Consider the following 23,480-nt stretch of genomic DNA (forward strand, 5'->3'; position numbering starts at 1 on the left):
ACTACCAAACGGTACGTGAAGGTTTTTAAGATAATTTCATCCCCGTTATCCAAAGTTACCCTGATTTCGACAACATGTGGTTCATGCAAGACAGAGTTCGACCTCATCGACCCAGGAAAGTGTTTGATGTCCTGAAGGAGCACTTTGGGCACCGCATTCCGGCTCTGGGTACCCAGAGGCCACTGGCATGGGCCTCGGCTGGCCGCCATATTCTCCGGATCTGAAAACGTGCGACTCCTTTTTGTAAGGCTGTATTAAAGACAAGTTGTACAAAAAGAGGTCATCGACGGATTCGATGTTCCGACACTTCAGCGGATCATGCAGAATTTCGCTATTCGTCTGCTCCACAGCATCGCCAATGATGACAGGCATATCGGACATGACATTGTCATAACCTAAATCCGAATACTTGAAATGACGTTCACATGTTGAATAAAGTGTGTGCACACCATAGTTTGTTACTAACTTACTTTTTTTTTTCACCTGTATGATGCGGGACGGAAGATACCTTGCGTAACTCGTGTCTTGGAGGCAAGGGATATTCTTCGTAACCTTCTGTGTGAGCTCGAATCCATCTTATTTTGCGTCAATGGTCGTTTCGTGAGGTATAGTTAGGTGGAAACAATAAACCGGTCGCGTACTGTAGAAACGTACGCCACAATAAACCACACAGAACGCCTCTCTTGCAGCGTCTGCCACTGGAGATGAAGTACTGTGCTTACTAAATCAATCTGCGACGGCCGGCCAGAGTGGCCGAGCGGTTGTAGGCACTCAGTCCGGAACCGCGCGACCGCTTCGGTCGCAGGTTCGAATCCTGCCTCAGGCATGGATGTGTGTGATGTCCTTAGGTTAGTTAGGTTAAGTAGTTCTAAATTCTAGGGGACTAATGACCTCAGAAGTTAAGTCCCATAGTGCTCAGAGCCATTTGAACTGCATTGTGGGAGGCGAAGACGTTCTGCAGCGCACAACACTTTCCAAGAGCCAGCCTTTCAGAATTAGTCAAGAAACTCGATAAATTCTAGTTTGTTCGTGCGTATCATCCGAGAAATAGGAAGCGTAGAAGTGTGTAGATGTAAGTCTACTTTGTCTGTCGTCAATGTATTACTAGCACTATCGATGAAGGCCTTTCCGTCAGACGGAAAAGTCAAACCTGTCGGTTGCTCTGGCACTTCTTGTCAAAAAAAAAAAAAAAAAAAAAAAAAAAAAAAAAAAATGGGATACGCGCTGGCAACCAATCACACCACCTCCCTTCTGTAATCGTTATCAACAACACCGACACTGGAGTTCGCGGCGTCCTAAAACGCCACTCGGCAAGTTACGAGCTTGGAAGGAAACGGCCCATTTCAGTGCAAAATTAACGTTTGTTATTCCCATATCGTTAAAGTTTATTTTTGTGTTGTCTTGTCCTACAAGAGGACACGTAATCTAAACTACTGCGTGGAATGACGTCATCCAAGGTCGGTTCCAGTCGATGGCCAACCGGTCTGCAGCAGTCGTTCCTTCCAGAGGCGACAGCGAGCTCCATTTTGCACCTTGTTTATACCCAAATCGTCCAGAAATTTAATCGTGTATGCGCACAACAAGAAAATTTCTTTCTTTGCTATGCTTCCCAATTTTGCAGCTTTAATCGCCGGCAGTGTAGTCGTCGGCTGCTAGGCATAATAATGGCAGCGAGCACTGACTTACTGCTACAAGCTATGTGGTGCACGAAATTTGTAACAGCGAAAGAAGGCCGTACCGGACAGTCACTGCAGATACACTGGTATCCGGCCAACATTCTCCTCGTGTGTATTGGAGCGTTTTCTAGTAATTCGAATTCGAAGAGATTATAAACGTAAATGTTGTACACGGTTGATCTGAAGAAAAGTGGAGATAAAGAACTGTAGGATTTAGAGCGGTACGGTGAAGCATGTGCTTGTGGTGTCATGTTGGAAGCGACGGTTTCCGTTACTGTTGCGGGCGGACTGTTCCGTTGCTGTGGCGACCGTCGGCGCCCTCAGTGAAAGTCACCTTCTCCCGCACGCAGCGCGGTGCGTGACGCATCGCGATGCGGCTCATCCGCCGTAGAAATTTGGCTCGCGCAGGAACCGGCGCTCACGAATGCGCAAGTAGCTGCTGTTTGTGCTGCAGGCTGCCGCCGTGTCCGCGAGAGGAGAGGAGTGGTCCGTCGTCAAGGACCCGGCCTCCAGGCCGCCTACGGACACCGGAGCCGCAACTGGGACATTACGAGCACTGGCGCACACTGCTGGAACTGCAAGTGGGCCGACGTGCCAGCTGCGCAGTCTAGGCTAGTCCACTCTAGACCACTTGCATCCGTGCTCTGCAAGTCTCCGTACCGTGTGTGGTCGAGGGTGCTTCTGGTACCATTATCTCCACACCCTCCCCCCTTGCCCTGTTATATTCACGAATGGCCCGTACGATCAATTATCGCCGGTAACCCTCCGAAATTGCTGTAATTTTTCTGATGTTCTCATTGTCGTCATTTCGGAAGACGTACCTGGGAAGAAATAATACGGTACCCAACTCTTCGGCCGGCCGGTGTGGCCGAGCGGTTCTAGGCGCTACAGTCTGGGACCGCGCGACCGCTACGGTCGCAGGTTCGAATCCTGCTACGGCCTTGATGTCCTTAGGTTAGTTAGGTTTAAGTAGTGCTAAGTTCTAGAGGACTGAAGTTAAGTCCCATAGTGCTCAGAGCCATTTGAACCAACTCTTCGCCGAAGGCACTGTCTCACGATCTCAATAGTATACCTCTCCGTGATGTACAACGCCTCTTTTGTAGTGTCTGCCACTGGAGTTCATTGGGCATGTCCGTAAGGCTCTCGCGCCGGTTAAACGATACCGTAACGAAAAGCGCCGCTCTCGGTTGGAATAGGCCACTTCTTTCGTAGATGAATTACATGACTGCACGCCGTATTTGAAAATGGTATAGGAGCTGGGCGTTCATTTTGGGAGGAGGTGTGATTTGTTTGCATATTTCTATTAAAAGGCTTTCTGCAACCGGAGTTACACTCCATAAAATTCTTCTGGTATCAGGTATTACTTACCCTACTGAAGACCACTGACGTTCCGCCTGCTGTTGTTATTGGCCGTCAGGGTACCTAATACCTAATGCAGCAGTGGCCGTAATGATGTTCAACATTTAACATGAAGCACTTCACAAGCAAAGCAAGTCATCGATCCGAACAATGTTCAGAACACAACAGCGCTTTACCGGGCACAGTCTTGCTGGAGGTCGTTGCCTTCCTCCGACCTTAGAACTGTCTTAGCCAGCAAGTTATGGGGCTACGCACACCTTAACGTCGATTCCGGTGCGACACTGCATTTTTCACACCAACAAACTTTGCCAGAAGTGAAATAAATGGGAAGTGACAGAGAAAGACAGCAGAATTTGCCGAGATTGAACTGGAGACCTTTAGAATTGTAGTGTAGCACTTTACCACTGAGCGCAGAATCACTTTAAGCAATCTTTATACCAGTGGCACCGGACGCAGGACACGAACAACGTTTATCTAAATCAATGACGAGCAAAACAGGAAGATGGAGTGTAGTAAAGTTAGATAAGGAAATGATATACTAAAGCTAGTATATGAGCTTAGTTATGTAAGCATTTCTAGGAAAGTAGATTATACGCAGTACAGACAGGAACAGAACAGAAGCTTCTGAAATATGGTGGCACAGAAGGATGCTGAAGATTAGATGGGTAGATCGAGTAGCTAATGAAGCGGTACTGAATCAAACTGAGATTAAAGAAATTTACTGCACAACTCCAGCAAACGGAGGGATAGTTTAATAGGATACATTCTGAGGCATCAAGGGATCGGCAATTTGGTAATGGACGGAAGTGTTGTGAAAATTGTAAAACGGCACGAAGACTTGATTATAGGAAGCCGGTTCAAATGTACGTAGGCTACAATATTTATGCGGAGATGAAGAGGGTCGCATAGTACAGAGTACTTATTTTTAGCCATAATGGCTATGTTTGTGGATCGTGACTGTGTGGAATAATTATTTGTTTCAAGTTTCTGCTCCCAGTCACTTCTTATTTTATTTTATGCTTAATCTAACATAATGCAATGCGTTTCGAACATGTTCTGTTCATTTTCAAGTGCTAATACACACACACATACATAGAGAAATTAGTCTAGAACACTTTGTTCATTGTTTTTTAATTTTTTAATGTAGCTGCCGGTGTGGCATTTGGGGGGAAGGATGGTGGCAGTGTATATCTAGAAATCGAAATCAGTGATGTCTTCTGCTGGTTTTCTTCTTTGTTGTCGACTATGTATATTACAGCAATTTCATCGTCTTGCTGCTTCACTTGCATCACTGGTGTAATGGAAGAACTGTTGATTCACATTAACTATTGCACATTACATTTTGTCACTGATTGCCACTGCACTGCATAACATCGAAGCAATTTGTGCAGTGGCAATCAGTGACAAAATGTAATGTGAAATAGTTAATGTCGATCAACAGTTCCTCCATTACACCAGTGATGCAAGTGAAGCAGCAAGACGATGAAATTGCTGTAATATACATAGTCGACAACAAAGAAGAAAACCAGCAGAAGACATCACTGATTTCGATTTCTAGGTATACACTGCCACCATCCTTCCCCCCAAATGCCACACCAGCAGCTACATTAAAAAATTAAAAAACAATGAACAAAGTGTTCTAGACTAATCTAGTTTAAGACTGTTTATTTTTGAGTAACATTCCTCTATGTATGTGTGTGTATTAGCACTTGAAAATGAACAGAACATGTTCGAAACGCATTGCATTATGTTAGATTAAGCATAAAATAAAATAAAAAGTGACGGGTAGCGGAAACTTGAAATAAATAATTAGGACAGAGTAGCTTGCAGAACTGACCAGACCAGTCTTCGGACTGATGACCACAATAACAACGGAATGATCAGTCTCAAACCCACCTAAACGACGAAATGCAGAATGCAGCCGAGGGTGGGGGGGGGGGGGGGGGGGTCACGTCTGTCGAGAAAGGAACAAGCAGTGCCCTCTTCGCTGTGCGAGATCAGCTGTGTCGAGGTCAGGCCACCGAAGCAACACCGAACAGCGTTCCATGTAAATGTTTGCGCCTGCTTGGGAGTGGCTAACAGCCGCAGCACGCGTCACGTCGTAATGGAGACCGGCTGGACGGTGAGCGGCCAGAGGAGAAGGGCCGCCGACGTCTGCGTTTCGTTTGGACGCGACCGTAGTCTCTTCCAAGATGGGAAGAGGAAGAGTCGTGTGAATGTGTAAGCTTTTTACAGCGTTATTCGCACTTTGATCTTACAGCAACACAATGTGTTGATGTTAAAAGTTAGTTTCTACCGTACGTAAAGTTCAACATTCAGAAAAAACTTTCGAATTTATGATTTGTGTGAAGGGCGATGAGTCAGGTGGGTAGAAATTGAGGTATCTAACCGGTAACGAGTCCGGACACTATTGTGTGTATTTTAAGTTCGCTGAGCGTCCTCTACAAGCTTTCTTAAGTTTCACACTCGGACTGTGTAGTTTACGTTCGTTTGTAGTTTCCACCAGATATTTCTGTCAGTAAATGTAAGCAAGATGAATGTTCCGCCCTGCAGCGAAGTGTACCCTGTTTCTTGAGGATTCTTGGCACATTGGAACTACCAGGCCGATTTGGTAGAAGCTTTTAATCTTGCAGGAAGTTTCAAGAAACAACGGGCACTACAGAGTATGGAAACAACCCCTCGACTGCGGCTAACCCGTTTTCTCCAGTATTCTTTCTTCCATGTGTGTTAGTCCAAAAAGCCACACAGGAGAACTTCTGTGCACTTTGATAAGTTGGAGGGAAACCCTGGCATAAGGGAAGATGTGAGTCGGGCCTCTTTAGCTCAGTCGGTAAGAGCACTGACAGTTAAGCACAAGCTTCGAGTCCCAGTCAACACACACTGTTGCTCTGTGAGGAGGGCTCAAGCATTATTTACAAACAAGTGGTGGTAAACCACTAATGATTCACCACGACCTGGTTAGCTATTAGTACAGTATTTATTAATTAATATTTCATTATATGGAGGGTGTACCATAACTAACAGCGAACACTGACGTGGGTGAAAGTTGACAATAACAGGAGCAAAGAACATTCCGCTAAACGGGCGCCGACAGGGGGGGGGGGGGGGCAGTTGCGAGATAGCTTCGAACGTGTGGTTACGAGCCGGCACTGACTTCAATGTGAGGTGTTGCCCTAGTTACCACGAATGTATCTGAAACGTAAATTTTTCGATTACATTTTGATCTAACTACGCTCAAATTTCACCTGTGGGCAGTGGCTGGGGAACCTGATATATTCATAATGACACACGGGCAATTTTTGTTGCTGATGTAAGCCGACATCTAAAGTGCCAATAGTTTCAAGAGGTTAGGTCGGGGATGGTCCGTACCTTGGCGTTCGATATCACCTGATATCTATGCTCTCGATTATAACACTTTTTTTTTTATTTCTCTGTCTGTCAGGTATAAATCTTGCAGCTGACTTTAAACTAACTTCCAGATGAGTCTGAATATCGTCGCGGTATTCCCGCTTGACCTAGGAAGTGTTGAGGGGAAAAAGGTTAAGTTTACACCAGCAGCCGGCCGGAGTGGCCGTGCGTTTCTAGGCGCTACAGTCTGGAACCGAGCGACCACTACGATCGCAGGTTCGAATCCTGCCTCGGACATGGATGTGTGTGATGTCCTTAGGTTAGTTAGGTTAAATTAGTTCTAAGTTCTAGGCGACTGATGACCTCAAAAGTTAAGTCGCATAGTGCTCAGAGCCATTTGAACAATTTTTTTTACCCCAGTAATTATAATAGTAAACTGAATCTTTAATCATGTATTGTTTATGGTTAACCCTGTAAATTGTAGGTATCATTGAATAACACCTCCCATAATTGCAAACACTGCTCCTATGGACAATATTTAGTGGAAGTAGACTACGTATTGTATACTGGAACTGGATGACAATGCAATATTAACTCGCTTTCTTATCGGTCTGTTCGACAGGGGTGTGAGTGAGTGAGTGTGAAAAAAAGGTTGGTAAAGCCCGAAATTGCAGCTGCCTTGCGGGACCGGCATGCCGTGCAGATAGTACTGGAGTGCATTCCAGGCGGTATGCAAGCAGGTAGGCACAGGTAGGACGTATGCAATATGTGTGACATGCGTGTAAGCTAGTAAAGATGTCATCAAGATGTTTAAAATCCATCGACAAATATGATGCACACGTAGACTAAAAACCAAAAAAGATTATATAAATAAATACAAATTTTTAATGTAACACGTTTTTAAATCGAACTAAAAAGTATAAAATGATTCCTCCTAACCCCAAGAGATTACTCAATCCACACAGATAGTTCTGAAAATTTATGATTGCGAATTTTCAATAGCTATGATAATACTTGTAAGATAAACCGTGAGGTTTAGGCAACAGATAATAGTTAGGATGTGACTAAACATGCATTAATTATGTACAGCATGTTCCCCACATTTTTCGTTACAAATCTTACAAGTTTTGTCACAGCTGTTAAAAAGTGACAAGCATAAATTTTCAGGAGTATCTATTTGGGTTCTAGGCGCTTAAGTCCGGAACCGCGCGACTGCTACGGTCGCAGGTTCGAATCCTGCCTCGGGCATGGACGTGTGTGATGTCCATAGGTTAGTTAGGTTTAAGTAGTTCTAAGTTCTAGGGGACTGATGACCTTCGATGTTAAGTCCCATAATGGTCAGAGCCATTTGAACCATTTGAATCTTTTTGGGGCTAGGATAAATTATTTTACACTTGTCAGCCCGATTTAAAAACGAGCTACATTGAAAATTTATTTTTGTTTGAATAATTATTTGTGTGTGAAGTCATCTCAGAGGTTAGGTGTAAGGATTTTTCTGTTAACAGTTAAATAATTGGACCAAGATACATAGACGATCGGAGAGTTTATGAAACAATTCGTAAGTGTGCACTACTACATCCAAATGCGAGGGTAAAGGCGGAACAGCTGCTTGAATAAATCCTGTTGTTGTTGTTGTCGTCTTCAGTCCAGAGACTGGTTTGATCCGGCTCTCCATGCTACCCTATCCTGTGCAAGCTTCTTCATCTCCCAGTACCTACTGCAGCCTACATCCTTCTGAATCTGCTTAATGCATTCATCTCTTGGTCTCCCTCTACGATTTTTTCCCTCCACGTTGCCCTCCAATACTGAATTGGTGATCCCTTGATGCCTCAGAACATGTCCTAGCAACCGATCCCTTCTTCTAGTCAAGTTGTGCCACTAACTCTTCTTCTCCCCAATTCTATTCAATACCTCCTCATTAGTTATGTGATATACCCATCTAATCTTCAGCATTCTAGTGTACAGTAAATTGGAGTATGTAACGTGCTGAAACAATAATGTATTTCTTGTTAAGGTAGTCGGTACGTAAAGTTTCAGCCCAGTTGCATAGGGACATAATCTAAAATTAAATTTCATACACATTTGCATTAGGCTACGTTAATAGAGCTTCGTAAGCACACATTCGCTATTAACTCGATAACTGCACGGTCGCGGACCATTGTGTAAAGAAACGCTTTTGTTTCCATTATCGTACACTTTCTCCTGTGTCAGATTTTGCCATTACTTATGGTACACACAGCAACTGTGGATCGCAGGCCATCGCGACCGAATCGTTCCAGCCTAGGAAGAGCCGTGGTAACAGAAAGCACTCTGTCGCCAAGAACGGCGAGCAGCCAGGGCGGGCTGTTCCTCGGCAGCAGAACCGCACAGCGGTGTCGCAAGCAGAGAGGCCCTGCGCGCCGATTTATATGGCCGGGGTGAGCGTGGGCCGAGCGCGAGTGCGTGCGTTTCTCGGCGACCGCGGCCCGTAAGCTGAGCCGCTGGCTGACGGGGCTCTGGCCGGCTGGGGGCGGCGCGACTCAGCGCACAGCACGTGTCCGGGCGACACGGGGAAGCTGGTGCTTTCATTTCGACAGCCTCTTCGTATCCTAAAAGAACATTTTCGTGCCTAGGCCGTTCTTTCTTTTTAGGATGAAATTTTCGCTCTACAGCGGAGTGTGCGCTGATATGAAACTTCCTGACAGATTAAAACTGTGTGCCGGACCGAGACTCGAACTCGGGACCTTTGCCTTTCGCGGGCAAGCGCTCTACCGACTGAGCTACCCAAGCACGACTCGCGCCCCGTCCTCACAGCTTTAATTCCGCCAGTACCTCGTCTCCTACCTTCCAAACTTCGCAGTAGCCCTCCTGCGAACCATCCTGAACAAGCACTCCTGACTTCCGTGCGCCTATCCACTAAAAAGACTGCCCACACGTAGACAACGCAGCAGTAGGAGAGGCCAAAAATTATTTGTAAGTGAAAGAACAGACGAATATCGGGCGGAATTGTCCAAAAACGTAACACAGCAACACGCCTAAGAACTTATTTTCACAAAAACAGTCGAACGACTGCTTCGCTTAATTATGTCTGCGGCGCAGCATAGCCGGCCGGCGTGGCCGAGCGGTTCTAGGCGCTACAGCCTAGAACCGCGCGACCGCTACGGTCGCAGGTTCGAATCCTGCCTCGGGCATGGAAGTGTGCGGTGTCCTTAGGTTAGTTAGGTTTACGTAGTTCTAAGTTCTAGGGGACTGATGGCCTCAGAAGTTAAGTCCCATAGTGCTCAGAGCCATCTGAAACAAGCCGCCACAGCATGAATGCTCATAACATTGTTGCTGAAGACAGAAGCGCAGGACAAAAGAAAAATAATATCTCACGAATTTCTGTTTCTGACATTGTTTACGATAAGAGGTGGAGGATATCCAAGGCGGCTTTTGTTCGGATTGCTGAGTCCTAAAGCAAATAGGAAGGCAGACGTGTAGTCGTTTGGGGGGAAATCTGACTGTATTTTATTGGTGATTATCACTCTTAGTGGACGGTTTATAGCAGTAAGAACTACAGCCACATATTAAGGGCATAAGATATATTCGAATACATCTCGTGCCCTTAATATGTGGCTGTCTAAGATGACGCAGTGTTTAGATATGGCAACGCGATCATGCACACAAGGCGACTGCCAATAAAACTCCAAACAGACCAGAATATGAGTCAAGCTGTGTTAATGGCATGAGGTCAGCGAGTATACTAATTTAAAAAATTCCAAGATGTCTATTTGTCAGCATCTTACTATCTGCTGCCTATAAATATAAGATTTTGCTGAAAAAGACGTAGCACGCTCAGTGCCGGGTGTGCCATTAATGATTCAACAAATTTATTTATTCCGTACCTCTAATTCAACAAGGCATGCAGTAGAGATTCTTTACAGTTTGAAGAGTTGGAGAGAGGCACTGGCAAAATTGAGCCCTAAGTCGGTTCTTCAAGAGTCTGCTCAGGAAAAATGAATGATGTTTACGAAAGGTGAGGATTTTCGTTCGACTGTATGTTCAGACACAGCATTAATCTCCTGCAAAGTCTTCTGGGCAGAATTTTATTCACGTGACTTACTGAATCAACTCAAGATAAGGCTTTGGAGCAGAGTACATCAGTTTTACTGATATTTTCAACATCAATGTGTTACTTGTCATGTGGTAAACGTATGCAATAAAGTCAGTTTGTTGCCAAACTTCATCCTGTATCTCGCACAAGTTTTGCGGCTACAGCTTTAATCTGGTTCCTCAGAGCAACGCAGTCGGCAAGTTAGTGAGCCACAGCTAACAGGTTTTTAATGAAAACTATATGACAAACAATGGACAGAGGACAAATAGCAGAACGAGAGATGTCCATTCAAATTTGTTTCTGCCAAGCATTTCAGCACTTAGCTCAAGCCGGCACATGCTAAATGTCAAATAATTTTTTGGTCTGCTTCTTTTCTTCAACGAGCAGAGTGTGCGGACATTAAAAGAGAGAAGCAACAAAATCAATTTTTTCTTCCGCTCCTCTTTTGTCTCTGCGCTTCCTTTGCGGAAATACTTATTTAACAGCAGTTTCCAGAGCTGTAATTTGTTTATCGTTACTAGTAAGAACCATATATTCTGAACGCTTTACTTTGTGGCTTTTTCTGCCTCAAATGTAGCAGAACCACGAAATAGAATATTTCGTCCTATCGCTTCACATCGGAATCCTCCTTTTTCACTCAATATTTTTCAACTTTTCCAAAACATTCAGCCTATTGGCCTTCTGTTAGGCTGTCAATAACACCAAAGTTAAAAATTCTGTGCAGAAAGTGATGTAAAATTGTTACAAAACTCCTTTCGAACAAACAGCATTTCTCACAGAATCAGCTACATAGACTCAACTTTCCACCTTCGATTATTGGCAGCTAACGTGTTTTCGCCCTTCGCTATCCGCCGAGTCATATCAGTCTATATCGTTTCTGGCAGCTTTTCTGAAATACAATTTTTCGTGTTGTTCTTGCAACATCGGCTACTTCCCTTCTGTTCCCGCACTCGTGAAAACTTCACCTTGAAAATTTAACCAATCCGACTGAGTTTTTCGGCGTCTTTGCGGAGCAGAGTTGTGGGGCGTTCCGAGCCATACACAGCCAGGCTGGAAACGCGATGCGGCGCGAGCGCCAGCGGTTTCTAATAATGAAACCCTGGGCGGCGGTACCCCGCTGTTCGCGGGGTCTAAATTTACCCGCTCCGGATTCGGCTGTCTGCCGCCAGATGGCGCAAGGTGGCCGGCAAAACCGAGGAAACTTGGCCCACGAGCAACGCTGTTGTGTGCGATGTGGCCTCACTCGCCACAGGAGTTTTAGTATAGGTGCGCACCAGTCGCCCCTGCATTACGCGATGGGCCTTTTGTCTCGGGTAGTCTGCGGGGTGAACCCGAACACCGTCGACAAAATTTCGAAGGTTGTTCAGGAATATTTTCAGAGCATTTTGGTACAATGAATCCGTGGTCTCCGATGGCTCGTTACAAAGTGATAATGTAATTATTATTTATTCGGTTTCTTATGTTATCTTTGTTTCTGTGAAAATACCTCCACTACAGCAAACGCACAACACGAAGCACAGAGTAAAGCAACAACCATGGGATGCGAAAGTACTTTCATGTCGATGCTGCCAATGCAGAAACGGGTCAGCATAGCGTCCCTCTTCCGCTGTATTCAGTGAAACCACACACGAGGTGCATATGAACGGACACTTCACCAGCAAACTGCTGTGTATCACTGTTAAAGTGTAACTAACGCTGCTGGAAAAATAAACCCGAGACAGAAGCGAGCAGTACTGAATAGAAGTTCGCAAAGTAAAGTGGGCGTTACTGTTTTGAACAGAAAACAATGGAACAAGTTTGTTTCCAACGGAGCCACACAGCGCATGCCGTGTCGACATTTGCACTGTTGTACAGATATTTGCATTGCGACACAGATGTAAAGATAAATGAAGGTAAGAAACGAAACGAACTGCAATTACTATATAACGAGCTATTGGAGACCACAGGCCCTTGACGTCAAATTACTCACAAAATATCCTTTAGCAAGCTTCAAATTTGGTAGATGGAGTTTGTGAACCCTTTCTATTGACTAACCAGCGAAATCAAATATGTTTACTAGCATAAACAGAAAATAAGCGTCTCTTTGAACACTGGAAGGCCTTTATCGCAGTGCTTGCCTTAGAATATATATCAGTTTTTTTTCGTTTCTGCGAGAAAACTAAGTCTGTTATGCCCTGTTACCACTCACTCCTGCCACACTGGTGCCTCAAAATGCGCGATATGCGCCAGGTGAAAATTTTATCAGACGCCACCTAACTCATTGTAACGACTTGAGGAAGCTAGATATAGTGCAAGATGAAAAGTTCGGGTTGTCCTAAGTCGTATATAGGGTGGTTGACAGCGAATGTCAGATGGCTGTGCTTTCTGTTGGGGACTAACGAAGTCTGTTTGGAGACACGGTGGCGCTTCAGTCGACTGGTGGTCGCTCTTAATTTTTGGACTGTTACGTGTGTCGAAGGAGGGGGAGGGGGGAGAAGGTGGGTGGGTGGGGGTGGTGGTGGTGGGAGGTGTTGATTCTACTTCTGGAACCTGAGTCACCCGCCCTGCGGATAGAATTTCACTAGTGTGGGCAAGTGGAGTTGCATAACGTGGAATAACCAGAAATTTTAGCATTATTTCTACGAGTTAACTAAAAAAATGCGATATAAATATGTGACGGAAAAGCTGAGTCGAACAGATAATTTTTGAGCGCTTATATAACATTTATAGGATGAATAGTAAGGCGGACATCGATATTTGACACATAGCTAGATAAACGAAAAGTCAACGCATGACAGAGAAGTTTATTGTTATAATTACGAGAACGCACGTCCAAGAATGTTCAAGCGTACACACTACTTTTTGTCACAAACATCAACGGAAATTCGACCTCAAAAGGAGACTTACCGACAGGCTAGTTCGCGAATCGAAACAGAAAAGGTGGAGATGATGGTGGGTTCCCTAGCCACACACATGCGAGGTATAAGTGTATAGGTGTCTGCGGCCTTTAACACTTGATGGGGCTGTACGGCACAGCGTCCATGTTATCAGGCTGCTGAACGGTCCTAAATGACAGCATTTATTTAGACCAGTAGTGTAGAACAGCACTTATGAACATAGTGACATATTGCCCTACTATGTACGGTTACTCTCTGGTAAGTATAGGACGGTCTACAAACATAGCACTGTTGAAGTGTTACACTGAAAGGCGAAACAATGAACAGATATGAGACTGAGGAAGTCGTGGGGTGATCAAAGAAGAGAATGGAGAGTTAAAGGAAGATGAAACCAAATGAGGAGATATTATATCACCCTAATCGTTCTCACTATCTGAGCGTCAGCTTACCGATACAGTTGAAGAATAAATCTCCTTTGGATGTACTCTATCGTACAGAAGGAGTGACAGGTAAATGAAAAGTCATTTAGTTCGCCGATGGGACCAAGAAACTGTTCATGTGAAACGTTTATAGCGATATCCCGTAGATTTTTAGCATGTGTACCTAGTTTAGTTTAGATCGACAGTTGAAATTTGCTCGATATGGTCGTATTCGGTCAAAAAATATTTTTCTTTGTTTGTGGGTCAATTTTATTGAAATTAAAATGCCGTACGTGGTAAAACGACAAATCGAGCACTGGCTACGTGGTTAAAGGTGTCGCGTCTGACAGATAAGTGGTGATACAAGCACTGTGAACATACTATTAGCAGAACTTTCTGAAAATAGAGTTTCAAGCATGAGGTGAGCAATAATATACAAGCAAAGTATATTTTTCATTGCTGTCCTGAGCGTGCGGTAAATGAATTTCTGTGAATAATGTGGAATTATAAAAGTTTGTGGATGTTCGTCTTTGTCATGAATGAGAACTTCAAGTCGAAGTATACAGACCGATATATTTTTAATGTGAGCTGACCTATACAAGTACGATTCCTAAAAGTCTAGAGCGTTAACAGTTGTCAACAGGGAGTAGCATTTCAACCACGGCCCCATGTCATCGCTCTGTCTGTCCTACATATACTAATAAAAACGGAGTATGGAGCTACAAGCCCCTAACATGCGTGAAAGAAGGCGCTTTTCATGTCCTCATGTATTAAGGATTCTTTCCGCCCCTCAAGGAGGTAGCGCGAGAAGATTGGGTGTTTCTACACCTCAATAAGAGCTGTTAGTAATTTTATCTTCTCTACGTGAATGATGTGCAGCGAACTGCAGAACCAATTCAGCCATAGAAACTGCACTTCGGTGTTTGCGCACGGTTTTCGCGAGATATTAATCGTCTTCCTGTCACACTTTCGTTCGAGGCCTAGGCGCCTGCGGCTATCGCATGGCGGTCCGACTTCGTCGGGACAAGTAGCACGAATTACAGCGACATTTACGACGGAAACAGAGCCGGGGGAGTGCCAGTGGGCGTGTTGTCGCGGGCACGCTCGTATCCGCAGTTAACCTCAATTCAGCCAAAGGCGGGCGTCGCGGAGCGTTTTTTGGTGCGCCACGCTCCCCGACAGCGCGTTTTGATATCCGAGAGCGAGCCGACCGGTTGTCGGCGAGCCGCCGAGCTGGCCTGTAGGCCGGTACGGCTCGCTCTTTGGCGGACACACACACACACACACACACACACACACACACACACACCTGGCGCTCTTGCCGTCGCCGCCCGACGCATTCCACGCCCTGTGCTCTAGCTGTCGGCGCATCTGAGTTCGAACACCGGGATTTATTTGCGCTACCAGCAAACTCTGCATTTTACACGAAGATACCTTGCTTTTCTGCACCGTGACCTTCTTCCTACTGCATTACTTCCTACATCGCACTATTATATATTATTCGCGAATAAAAATTTACCAACAGCCTGTACCTCAGTTTTTATTAAACTGCGTGTATATCAGGGCGAAAGCTACAATTTCAGCATTTCAGGCGAGACTTTTCACCAAGGTCTGCTTAAGCAGTTGCGTGATAAAATGCCTAGATTAGCTCTGAAACACGAAAAACTAAATGAGAAACCAAAATGCGAACAGTTCACAAACTTTTATTCGTGCATTTTCCGTCACCGCGCCGTGCAAAGTGAAACCATCACGATTCCGTGAAATAGTCGCCTTGTTCCTCATTTGTTTCCTAATTCCACCCCCCCATATCTGAGTCTGACATCGGGGTAAATGCGTTTCAAAAGCCAGTCACATCCCACACTCGTTTTTATGCGGCTCTATAACTCAAAATTCATTTTATGCTAATGGTTAGAAGACGTTCACAATCTTTATTTCTGCTCAGGTGCCTGGATTCCCTCAGCCGAGTTTCCAGACATGGGCGATTTACATCACAGAAAGCGTTTACTATGTTGCATATTGTTGGTTTCGCCTGCTCTTCCCCTTTGGTGAACTCACTCGTTTTGTATTGCATAACAATTCCAACATTCTGTATGTTTAGCGTTCTCAGCTAACCAAATTCATTGTAAAAGTAAAGCCGAAGGTTGCTCTGGACACCACACTGCTTTCCGTATTGGAGGGGATAAATCCTGCCGTTCCTCCGACGTTTGAACTGCATTCCGCGAACCATGGTGCAGCTCGGCATTTTTTACATCAACTAAATTCCAAAGAGTGTCCGAGGATGGAACCCCAGACCACGATCCGCTGGCAGACACTTAATTACTGAGCTCCTACATCACTGAACCAAAACGTGCTTAAGAAACATAACCAATTCCCGCGAGAGAAATTGTCGCATTTGACAGACAGGTCTCATGCAATACTGTCATTTGGTAACTGTGTCCGAGGAAGTCGTTTTGACGTTGTCACACGCGCTGTTAGCCCGACTGCTATCGTGCGTATCAAAGCCCAGCACATTCCGTAAGTGTCAAAATTTTTGCTCGAGTTTCTCATCTCGAATGGGTAATTCATATATTATTGAACTGTTTCTAACAAATTTGTTTACGCCGCGCGGGATTAACCGAGCGGTCTAGGGCGCTGCAGTCATGGACTGTGCGGCTGGTCCCGGCGGAGGTTCGAATCCTCCCTCGGGCACGGGTGTGTCTGTTTGTCCTTAGGTTAATTTAGGTTAAGTAGTGTGTAAGCTTAGGGACTGATGACCTTAGCAGGTAAGTCCCGTAAGATTTCACACAAATTTGAACATTTTGAAATTTGTTAACGTGCTATTACGATGCGACACGACGCGCGAAGTATCGACAGACGTCAACGAATATTCGGATGTACACATTTACACGAAACGGTTCGCTGATTCCTCTTCCCAGTAGGACGATGACGACCAGAAAACAACTCGTGTATCCTGACTTTCTGTCTACGTTTCCTGTCAATCGAAAGGAAAATGTTACTGTCAACACTGAGCTTTGACCATACACAGCAGATTAACTACAGCGGGTTAACGGCTTCTCGAGGGATAGGTGGTAGCTAGCGGTAGGACGAAGCCCCGGTCGAAGAGACTGGCAGTTGTTAGCGACACTGAGGTAGTTATACAACGATTTGTTAATTTTGAAGATTTAGCCTTTTTTGTTCCCAATGATTGGCTTAAAGATGCTTTGCTACGGCTGGAGTCTGTCGTTACTGAGTGGGCAGCTGGCGGGAGGCACAACCTTACAGCACTGTCAGCACACTGGGTTACGGAAAGCACACAGCACTGAGACGGCGGCCGCTTAGCGTGTCAGAGAAGCTGCCCGCCGCGGTGTTAGGGAAGTCGGCTCCGGCGCAGGCACGCGGGTAGCTGCTCAGCGGCTGGCGGCTTAGACCGACCTTGCTGCGTGCTGGTGACCTGCCGGCTGAAGCGCTGCTCCGTGCGGGACGAGATCTGTTGCTGCTGCTGCAGCTGCTGCTGCTGTCGCTGCTCCATGGTCGCGCGGGGCAGCGTCGGGAGTCGAACACTCGGAAACGAGCAAAGTCAAATGTGAAGTCAGGAGGCGAAGGCAGCGGGCATCCCCGAGCCAAGAGGAACATGCAAGACGTCGGTCGTGTGCGAAGCGCGAGCGCTGAGTGAGAGCGCGGTCGGCGCTGGCCGGGAGGCGGCCGCCGCGCGAGGGGGCGGGGGCGGGGCGGAGCGGTGGGGGTGGCGGCCGTGGAGGGGCGGGCCGCGTGGAGGGGGCAGCGGCCGGGGGCGGCGGCGCAGCGCCAGCGCCGGGAATGGGCCGGCGCGCCGCCCGGGACGCAACCGCGGCGGCGGCCGCTGCGGGGCGGCCGTTCACCAGTGCCGGAAGCTGCGCCGGCACCGGCCGACCACAGCGGGAAATAAACAAACGCCGGCAGGTATCGGCACTCGTCTCCCAGCTGGCGAGCGCTGGCACCCCGTACACGTACTACCCCAACTCACTGAACTCTGCACTGTCCCCTTGAGCTGCTTACGAGGGAAAGGGGTGTGTGCGTTTATTAGTCATCTACATCTTCATCCATACTCCGCAAGCAACCTGACGGTGTGTGGCGGAGGGTACCTTGAGTACTTCTATCGGTTCTCCCTTCTATTACAGTCTCGTATTGTTCGTGGAAAGAAGGATTGTCGGTATGCCTCTCTGTGGGCTCTAATCTCTCTGATTTTATCCTCATGGTCTATTCGCGAGATATACGTAGGAGGGAACAATATACTGCTTGACTCCTCGGTGAAGGTATGTTCTCGAAGCTTCGACAAAAGCCCGTACCGAGCTACTGAGCGTCTCTCCTGCAGAGTCTTCCACTGGAGTTTATCTATCATCTCCGTAATGCTTTCGCAATTACTAAATCATCCTGTAACGAAGCGCGCTGCTCTCCGTTGGATTTTCTCTATCTCTTCTATCAACCCTATCTGGTACGGATCCCACACTGGTGAGCAGTATTCAAGCAGTGGGCGAATAACCGTACTGTAACCTACTTCCTTTGTTTTCGGATTGCATTTCTCTAGGACTCTTCCAATGAATATCAAGTCTGGCATCTGCTTTACCGACGATCAACTTTATATGATCGTTCCATTTTAAATCACTCCTAATGCGTACTCCCAGATAATTTATGGAATTAACTGCTTCCAGTTGCCGCCCTGCTATTTTGTAGCTAAATGATAAGCGATCTATCTTTCTATGTATTCGCAGCACATTACACTTGTCTACATTGCCATTCCGTGCACCATGCGTCAATTCGCTGCAGATCCTCCTGCATTTCAGTACAATTTTCCATTTTTACAACCACTCGATACACCACACCATCACCCGCAAAAAACCTCAGTGAACTTCCGATGTCATCCACAAGGTGATTTATCTATATTGTGAATAGCAACGGTCTTACGACACTCCCCCGCGGCACACCTGAAATCACTCTTACTTCGGAAGACTTCTCTCCATTGAGAATGACATGCTGCGTTCTGTTATCTAGGAACTCTTCAATCCAATCACACAATTGGTCTGATAGTCCTTATGCTCTTACTTTGTTCATTAAACAACTGTGGGGAACTGTATCGAACGCCTTGCGGAAGTCGAGAAACACGGCATCTACCTGGGAACCCGTGTCTATGGCCCTCTGAGTCTCGTGGACGAATAGCGCGAGCTGGGTTTCACACGATCGTCTTTTTCGAAACCCATGCTGATTCCTACAGAGTAGATTTCTAGTCTCCAGAAAAGTCATTATACTCGAACATAATACGTTTTCCAAAATTCTACAACTGATCGACGTTACAGATATAATTCTATAGTTCTGCACATCTGTTCGACGTCCTTTCTTGAAAACGGGATGACCTGTGCCCTTATTCAATACTTTGGAACGCTACGCTCTTCTAGAGACCTACGCTACACCGCTGCAAGAAGGGGGGCAAGTTCCTTCGCGTACTCTGTGTAAAATCGAAGTCGTATCCCATCAGGTCCAGCGGTCTTTCCTCTTTTGAGCGATTTTTATTGTCTCTCTATCCCTTTGTCGTCTTTTTCGATATCTACCATTTTGTCATCTGTGCGACAATCTACAGAAGGAACTACAGTGAAGTCTTCCTCTGTAAAATATCTTTGGAAAAAGACAAATATTTTAGTAACGAACTAGAATGAATATCAGTACTAAGTTGTGGCCACTAGCTTCCTGTGTGTGTCCATAAAGGACGCTTAGGAGACCGAGGTTAACATCGATGAACTGCACTGTAATTTTGAAATAAGTTTAAGGCCTCCTGGTGACAATACTTAGCCCTGACAAGTAGTCTTGCACCGAAATAAACATCGCTGATTACTATAGGGGAGTGCAAGGCTACACAATGCAGCACTTTCACTTTCGATGTAATGCGAGTGAGGGTGCAGCATCAGCTGATAAATACGTACCGAGAAATATAACAACACTCCAGACCTAGTGTTCACGTGCAAGACAACGGGAGCGTCTCTCGCATGTTTGTTACGCACTTCGTGCGACGAGAATCTAAGACCCAGACTTCTGGCACTTATTTAAAGTCTAGTTCTCCGTCACGAAAAAAGTGCCTCTAGCAGCAGTCTCGAGAGCCTATTTCCGGTTTCTTTGTTCTACTGGCGCTCTTCCAACAGATCGAAGGAACATTCCCGGGATGTTACTGGAATTCGAATGAGAATACAGTGACGCTTCATTAGCCGACATCGTTTTGAGGCGACGATTTGGAATGGGTTGTTGGGAACGGCTACTCCGAGTCCATCATTAAACAGGAAGTCTCATTCTTCGCAAACCTGAACTATTTGAAGCTTTACTCGTGTTTAACTAGTATCTAAAAACCAGATACGCAACACGGTGTTCGTAATTTCCTAGTTTTCAAACCTGCAGCCTAGTATTCATCGTTTTTCCTTCGTTATCGTTGTTAGTTCTCCTTTCCCTCCCGATGTACGCCAAGTCTAACTGCGCCACATTAGTAGCGCGAATGCGGCAGTGATATCCAGAGAAGTAACTAGTTGGTTGACGTTTTCACCGGATGAAAATTACATTAAAAATGTACATTACTTATATCACACTGTTTACTCCTACGTCATTGTACCATTACTATCGTTGATTGAGATTTAGTGCTGTTATCTGTTGTTTCGTCATTGAAGAAGCTGTCAACACCGAATCATGAAAAATACGGAAAGTCTTCGAGTAAAACGGAAGTGATATCTGACGTTCCCCAATGAAGTGTTATAGACCCTCTGTTGCTTATGATCTATGTAAATGATTTAGGGCACTATCTGAGTAGGCATTTTACATTGTTTGCAGATGACGATATGTCTACACGGTGCGAAAAGTGCCAGTTGACACTAAGTAATGGAATGTGTGAGGTCATCAACGTTAGTACGAAAACGAATCCGTTAAATTTTGGTTACACGATAACTGAAGCAAATCGAAAGGTTGTCGATTCAATTAAACACAATTACGAACAACTCAAATTGGAATAGTCACCTATATAATAATGCGGGGAAAGCGAACCGAAGGCTGTATTTTACTGTCAGAACACTTAAAAGATGCAACAGATCCACTAAAGAGAGTTCCGACACTGCGCTTGCCCGCCCTCTGCCAGAATATTGCTGCGCGGTAAGGCATGCTTATCAGATAGGATTGGCGGATGACATCGGAAAAGTTCAAAGAAGGTCAGTTCGTTATGTATTATCGCGCAATAAGGGAGAGAGCGCCACCGATATGATACGTGAGTTCGGGTGGCAATCATTATGACAAAGGCATTTTTCGTTACAGCGACATCTTTCACGAAATTTCAATCTGCAAAGTTTTCCTCCGAATGCAAAAACATTTTTTGGCGCCCCACTGCATAGGGAGAAGTGATCATCGTTATAAAATAAGAGAAAGGTTTAAGTGTTCGTTTTTTTCCGCGCGCTGTTCGGGGTTGGAAAGCAGACGAGGATTGTTGATAAGATTTCTGAAACGTGCTTGAGAACGACAGGGAATTTATTTGTACCTGTAAGCTATGTATGTGTCATTCCTCGCTGTACGTCATCAACAATTTAATTTCCTTTGTTCCGAGCAGCGTTCATCAGTAGTGTATAAGTTGAGTACAACGTATGAACTGCAAGAGGAAAGGTTGTGGTAAGACGCTGGACTCGTATTCGGGAGGATGGAGATTTAAGCCCCTGTTCGTCCATGAGGAGGGAGCAAGGTGGACGCAAGCAGACTAGGACAGTCAGAGAGGGCATTCCAGGACACAAAAATTGTACTAGTATCAGACTTTGGCCTTAACTTGAGGAATACATTTCTGAGAATGTACGTTTGGAGCACAGAACTGTAGGTAACTGAGGCTGGGCCTCGAATCTCACTGACTGGAGTAGATAATCTTCACCGATGAGACCGGCTTGCAGCTGAGACCCGATGACGAGCAAAGACTTGTCCGGGGGAACCGCTGACAGCGTTGGGGTACCAACCTGAATGTCGCCTGCCATACGGTCCGACCAGCAGGAGAGGTAATCTGGGATGGCATTTCTTTTCATAGCAGGACCCCTTTGCTTGTTATCTGCGGCACCGCGACAGCACAGCGTATGTCGATACGTCGACGATATTGTACGCCTTGTTTTGTTGCCCTTCGTGGCAAGCCATCCTAAGCTTACATTTCAGCAAGATAATGCCCCTCCGCAAATGTCGAGAGTTTCCACTGCTTGTCTTCCTGCTTGCCAAACCCAATCTTGGTCTCCCCAGTTGAGAACGTTTGGAGGATTCTGAGCAGCACCCTCTGACCAGCTATGCAGTTTGACGATCTAACGCGCCATTTGGACAGAACTTGGCACGAGATCCCTCAGGAGGACCTCCAACAACTCTGTCAATCTATGGCAAGTCGAATAACTGCTTGTATAAGGGCCAGAGTTGGACCAACGCATTATTGACTTGCTCAGTTTGTGAAGGTATTTCTCTCGAATGAATCATCTAATTTTTCGGAAATTGTAGTTATTTGTTTGTCGCCGGCTTTTGTGGCAGAGCGGTTCTAGGCGCTTTAGTTTGGAGCCGCGCAACCGTTACGGTCGCAGGTTCGAATCCTACCTCGGGCATGGATGTGTGTGATGTCCTCATAGTGCAGGTTAGTTAGGTAGTTCTAAGTTTAGGGGACTGATGATCTCATATGTTGTCCCATAGTTCCCAGAGCCATTTCAACCATTTTTGAATCTTGCCTCGTGCATGGATGTGTGTGATGTCCTGAGGTTAGTTAGGTTTAGGTAGTTCTAAGACTAGGGGATTGATTGCCTCAGATGTCAAGTTCCACAGTGCTTAGAGCCATTGAACCATTTTGTTTGTCGGTACACGCACATCTCATCTCCCGATTTCCATCCCATGCGGATCATGCGGATAATTTCTAGGTGGTACGTCGCTGTTTTTTTTTAAATATAGATTATACGGGGTGAACATTAATGAAACCGACAAACTGCAGTGACGGATTCCTGAGTAGAAATGGAGGAAAAAAGGTCCTACGGACATGTAGCCGGAAATACCTCGTTGGCACGGCATATGATGCTGACGAATAACAGTTCCTCTTACCACGTGGAGTGTGTTCCTTATGTGTTGCAAGCTGCGTGATTGACGCAGCGTACTGTAAGCAGCAAATAGAAACCGGTCCTCCATCTCTTTAATCACTGTCCGCCGCCTCCCTGCACGTTGCTGTGAAAGGGCACATGATCACACAAACGCTCGAACAGGACTTGAAATTTTGTATGATATGGTGGATGTTTGTGAGGGTAGTTCTTTTGGTGTGGCCGTACTGCCTCTCGACCGTCTCCATCTGCTTGGCCGTGCATAGACACTATCTCGGCTTCTCTCCGACAGCCGGCCTGGGTGGCCGAGCGGTACTAGACGCTACAGTCTGGAATCGCGCGACCGCTACGGTCGCAGGTTCGAAACCTGGGGCTGATGACCTCAGAAGTTAAGTCTCATAGTGCTGGACTCTTCTGGTGCTTAAAGTACGCTGCGCCAATCACGCAGCCCCCAACACAGAAGGAACACACTCCACGTGGTAAGATGAACTGTTATTCGTCAGCACGTTATACCGTGGCAACGAGGCATTTCCGGCTACGTGTTCATAGGTCCTTTTTTCCTGCATTTCCAGTCAGGAATCCGTCCCTGTAGTTGGTCGGTTGTATTAATGTTCCCCTGTATATCTAATGATAAATAGCGACTTAGAGTGTAGGTGCTGCTG

The 23,480-nt window shown here is 45.9% G+C and overlaps 1 protein-coding gene across 11 annotated transcripts in view; it reads right to left on the reverse strand.

The window, feature by feature from the left end:
* Nucleotides 1–17,439, reverse strand: part of LOC126365782 (titin) — a 523,502-nt gene extending 506,063 nt beyond the window's left edge. For 9 of the 11 annotated variants that reach the window (XM_050008355.1, XM_050008352.1, XM_050008350.1 and 6 more), the window contains exon 1: nt 17,162–17,407. In XM_050008355.1, coding sequence (XP_049864312.1) covers nt 17,162–17,258 — 97 coding nt within the window. In that variant the 5' untranslated portion in view covers nt 17,259–17,407. Of the gene's footprint in view, nt 1–17,161 lie in introns of all 11 variants that reach the window. The other 2 variants (XM_050008347.1, XM_050008357.1) reach the window with 2 other exon arrangements.
* Nucleotides 17,440–23,480: the final 6,041 nt, after the last annotated feature.

The sequence above is a fragment of the Schistocerca gregaria genome, chromosome 4 (assembly GCF_023897955.1).
Source record: "Schistocerca gregaria isolate iqSchGreg1 chromosome 4, iqSchGreg1.2, whole genome shotgun sequence".
NCBI lineage: Eukaryota > Metazoa > Arthropoda > Insecta > Orthoptera > Acrididae > Schistocerca > Schistocerca gregaria.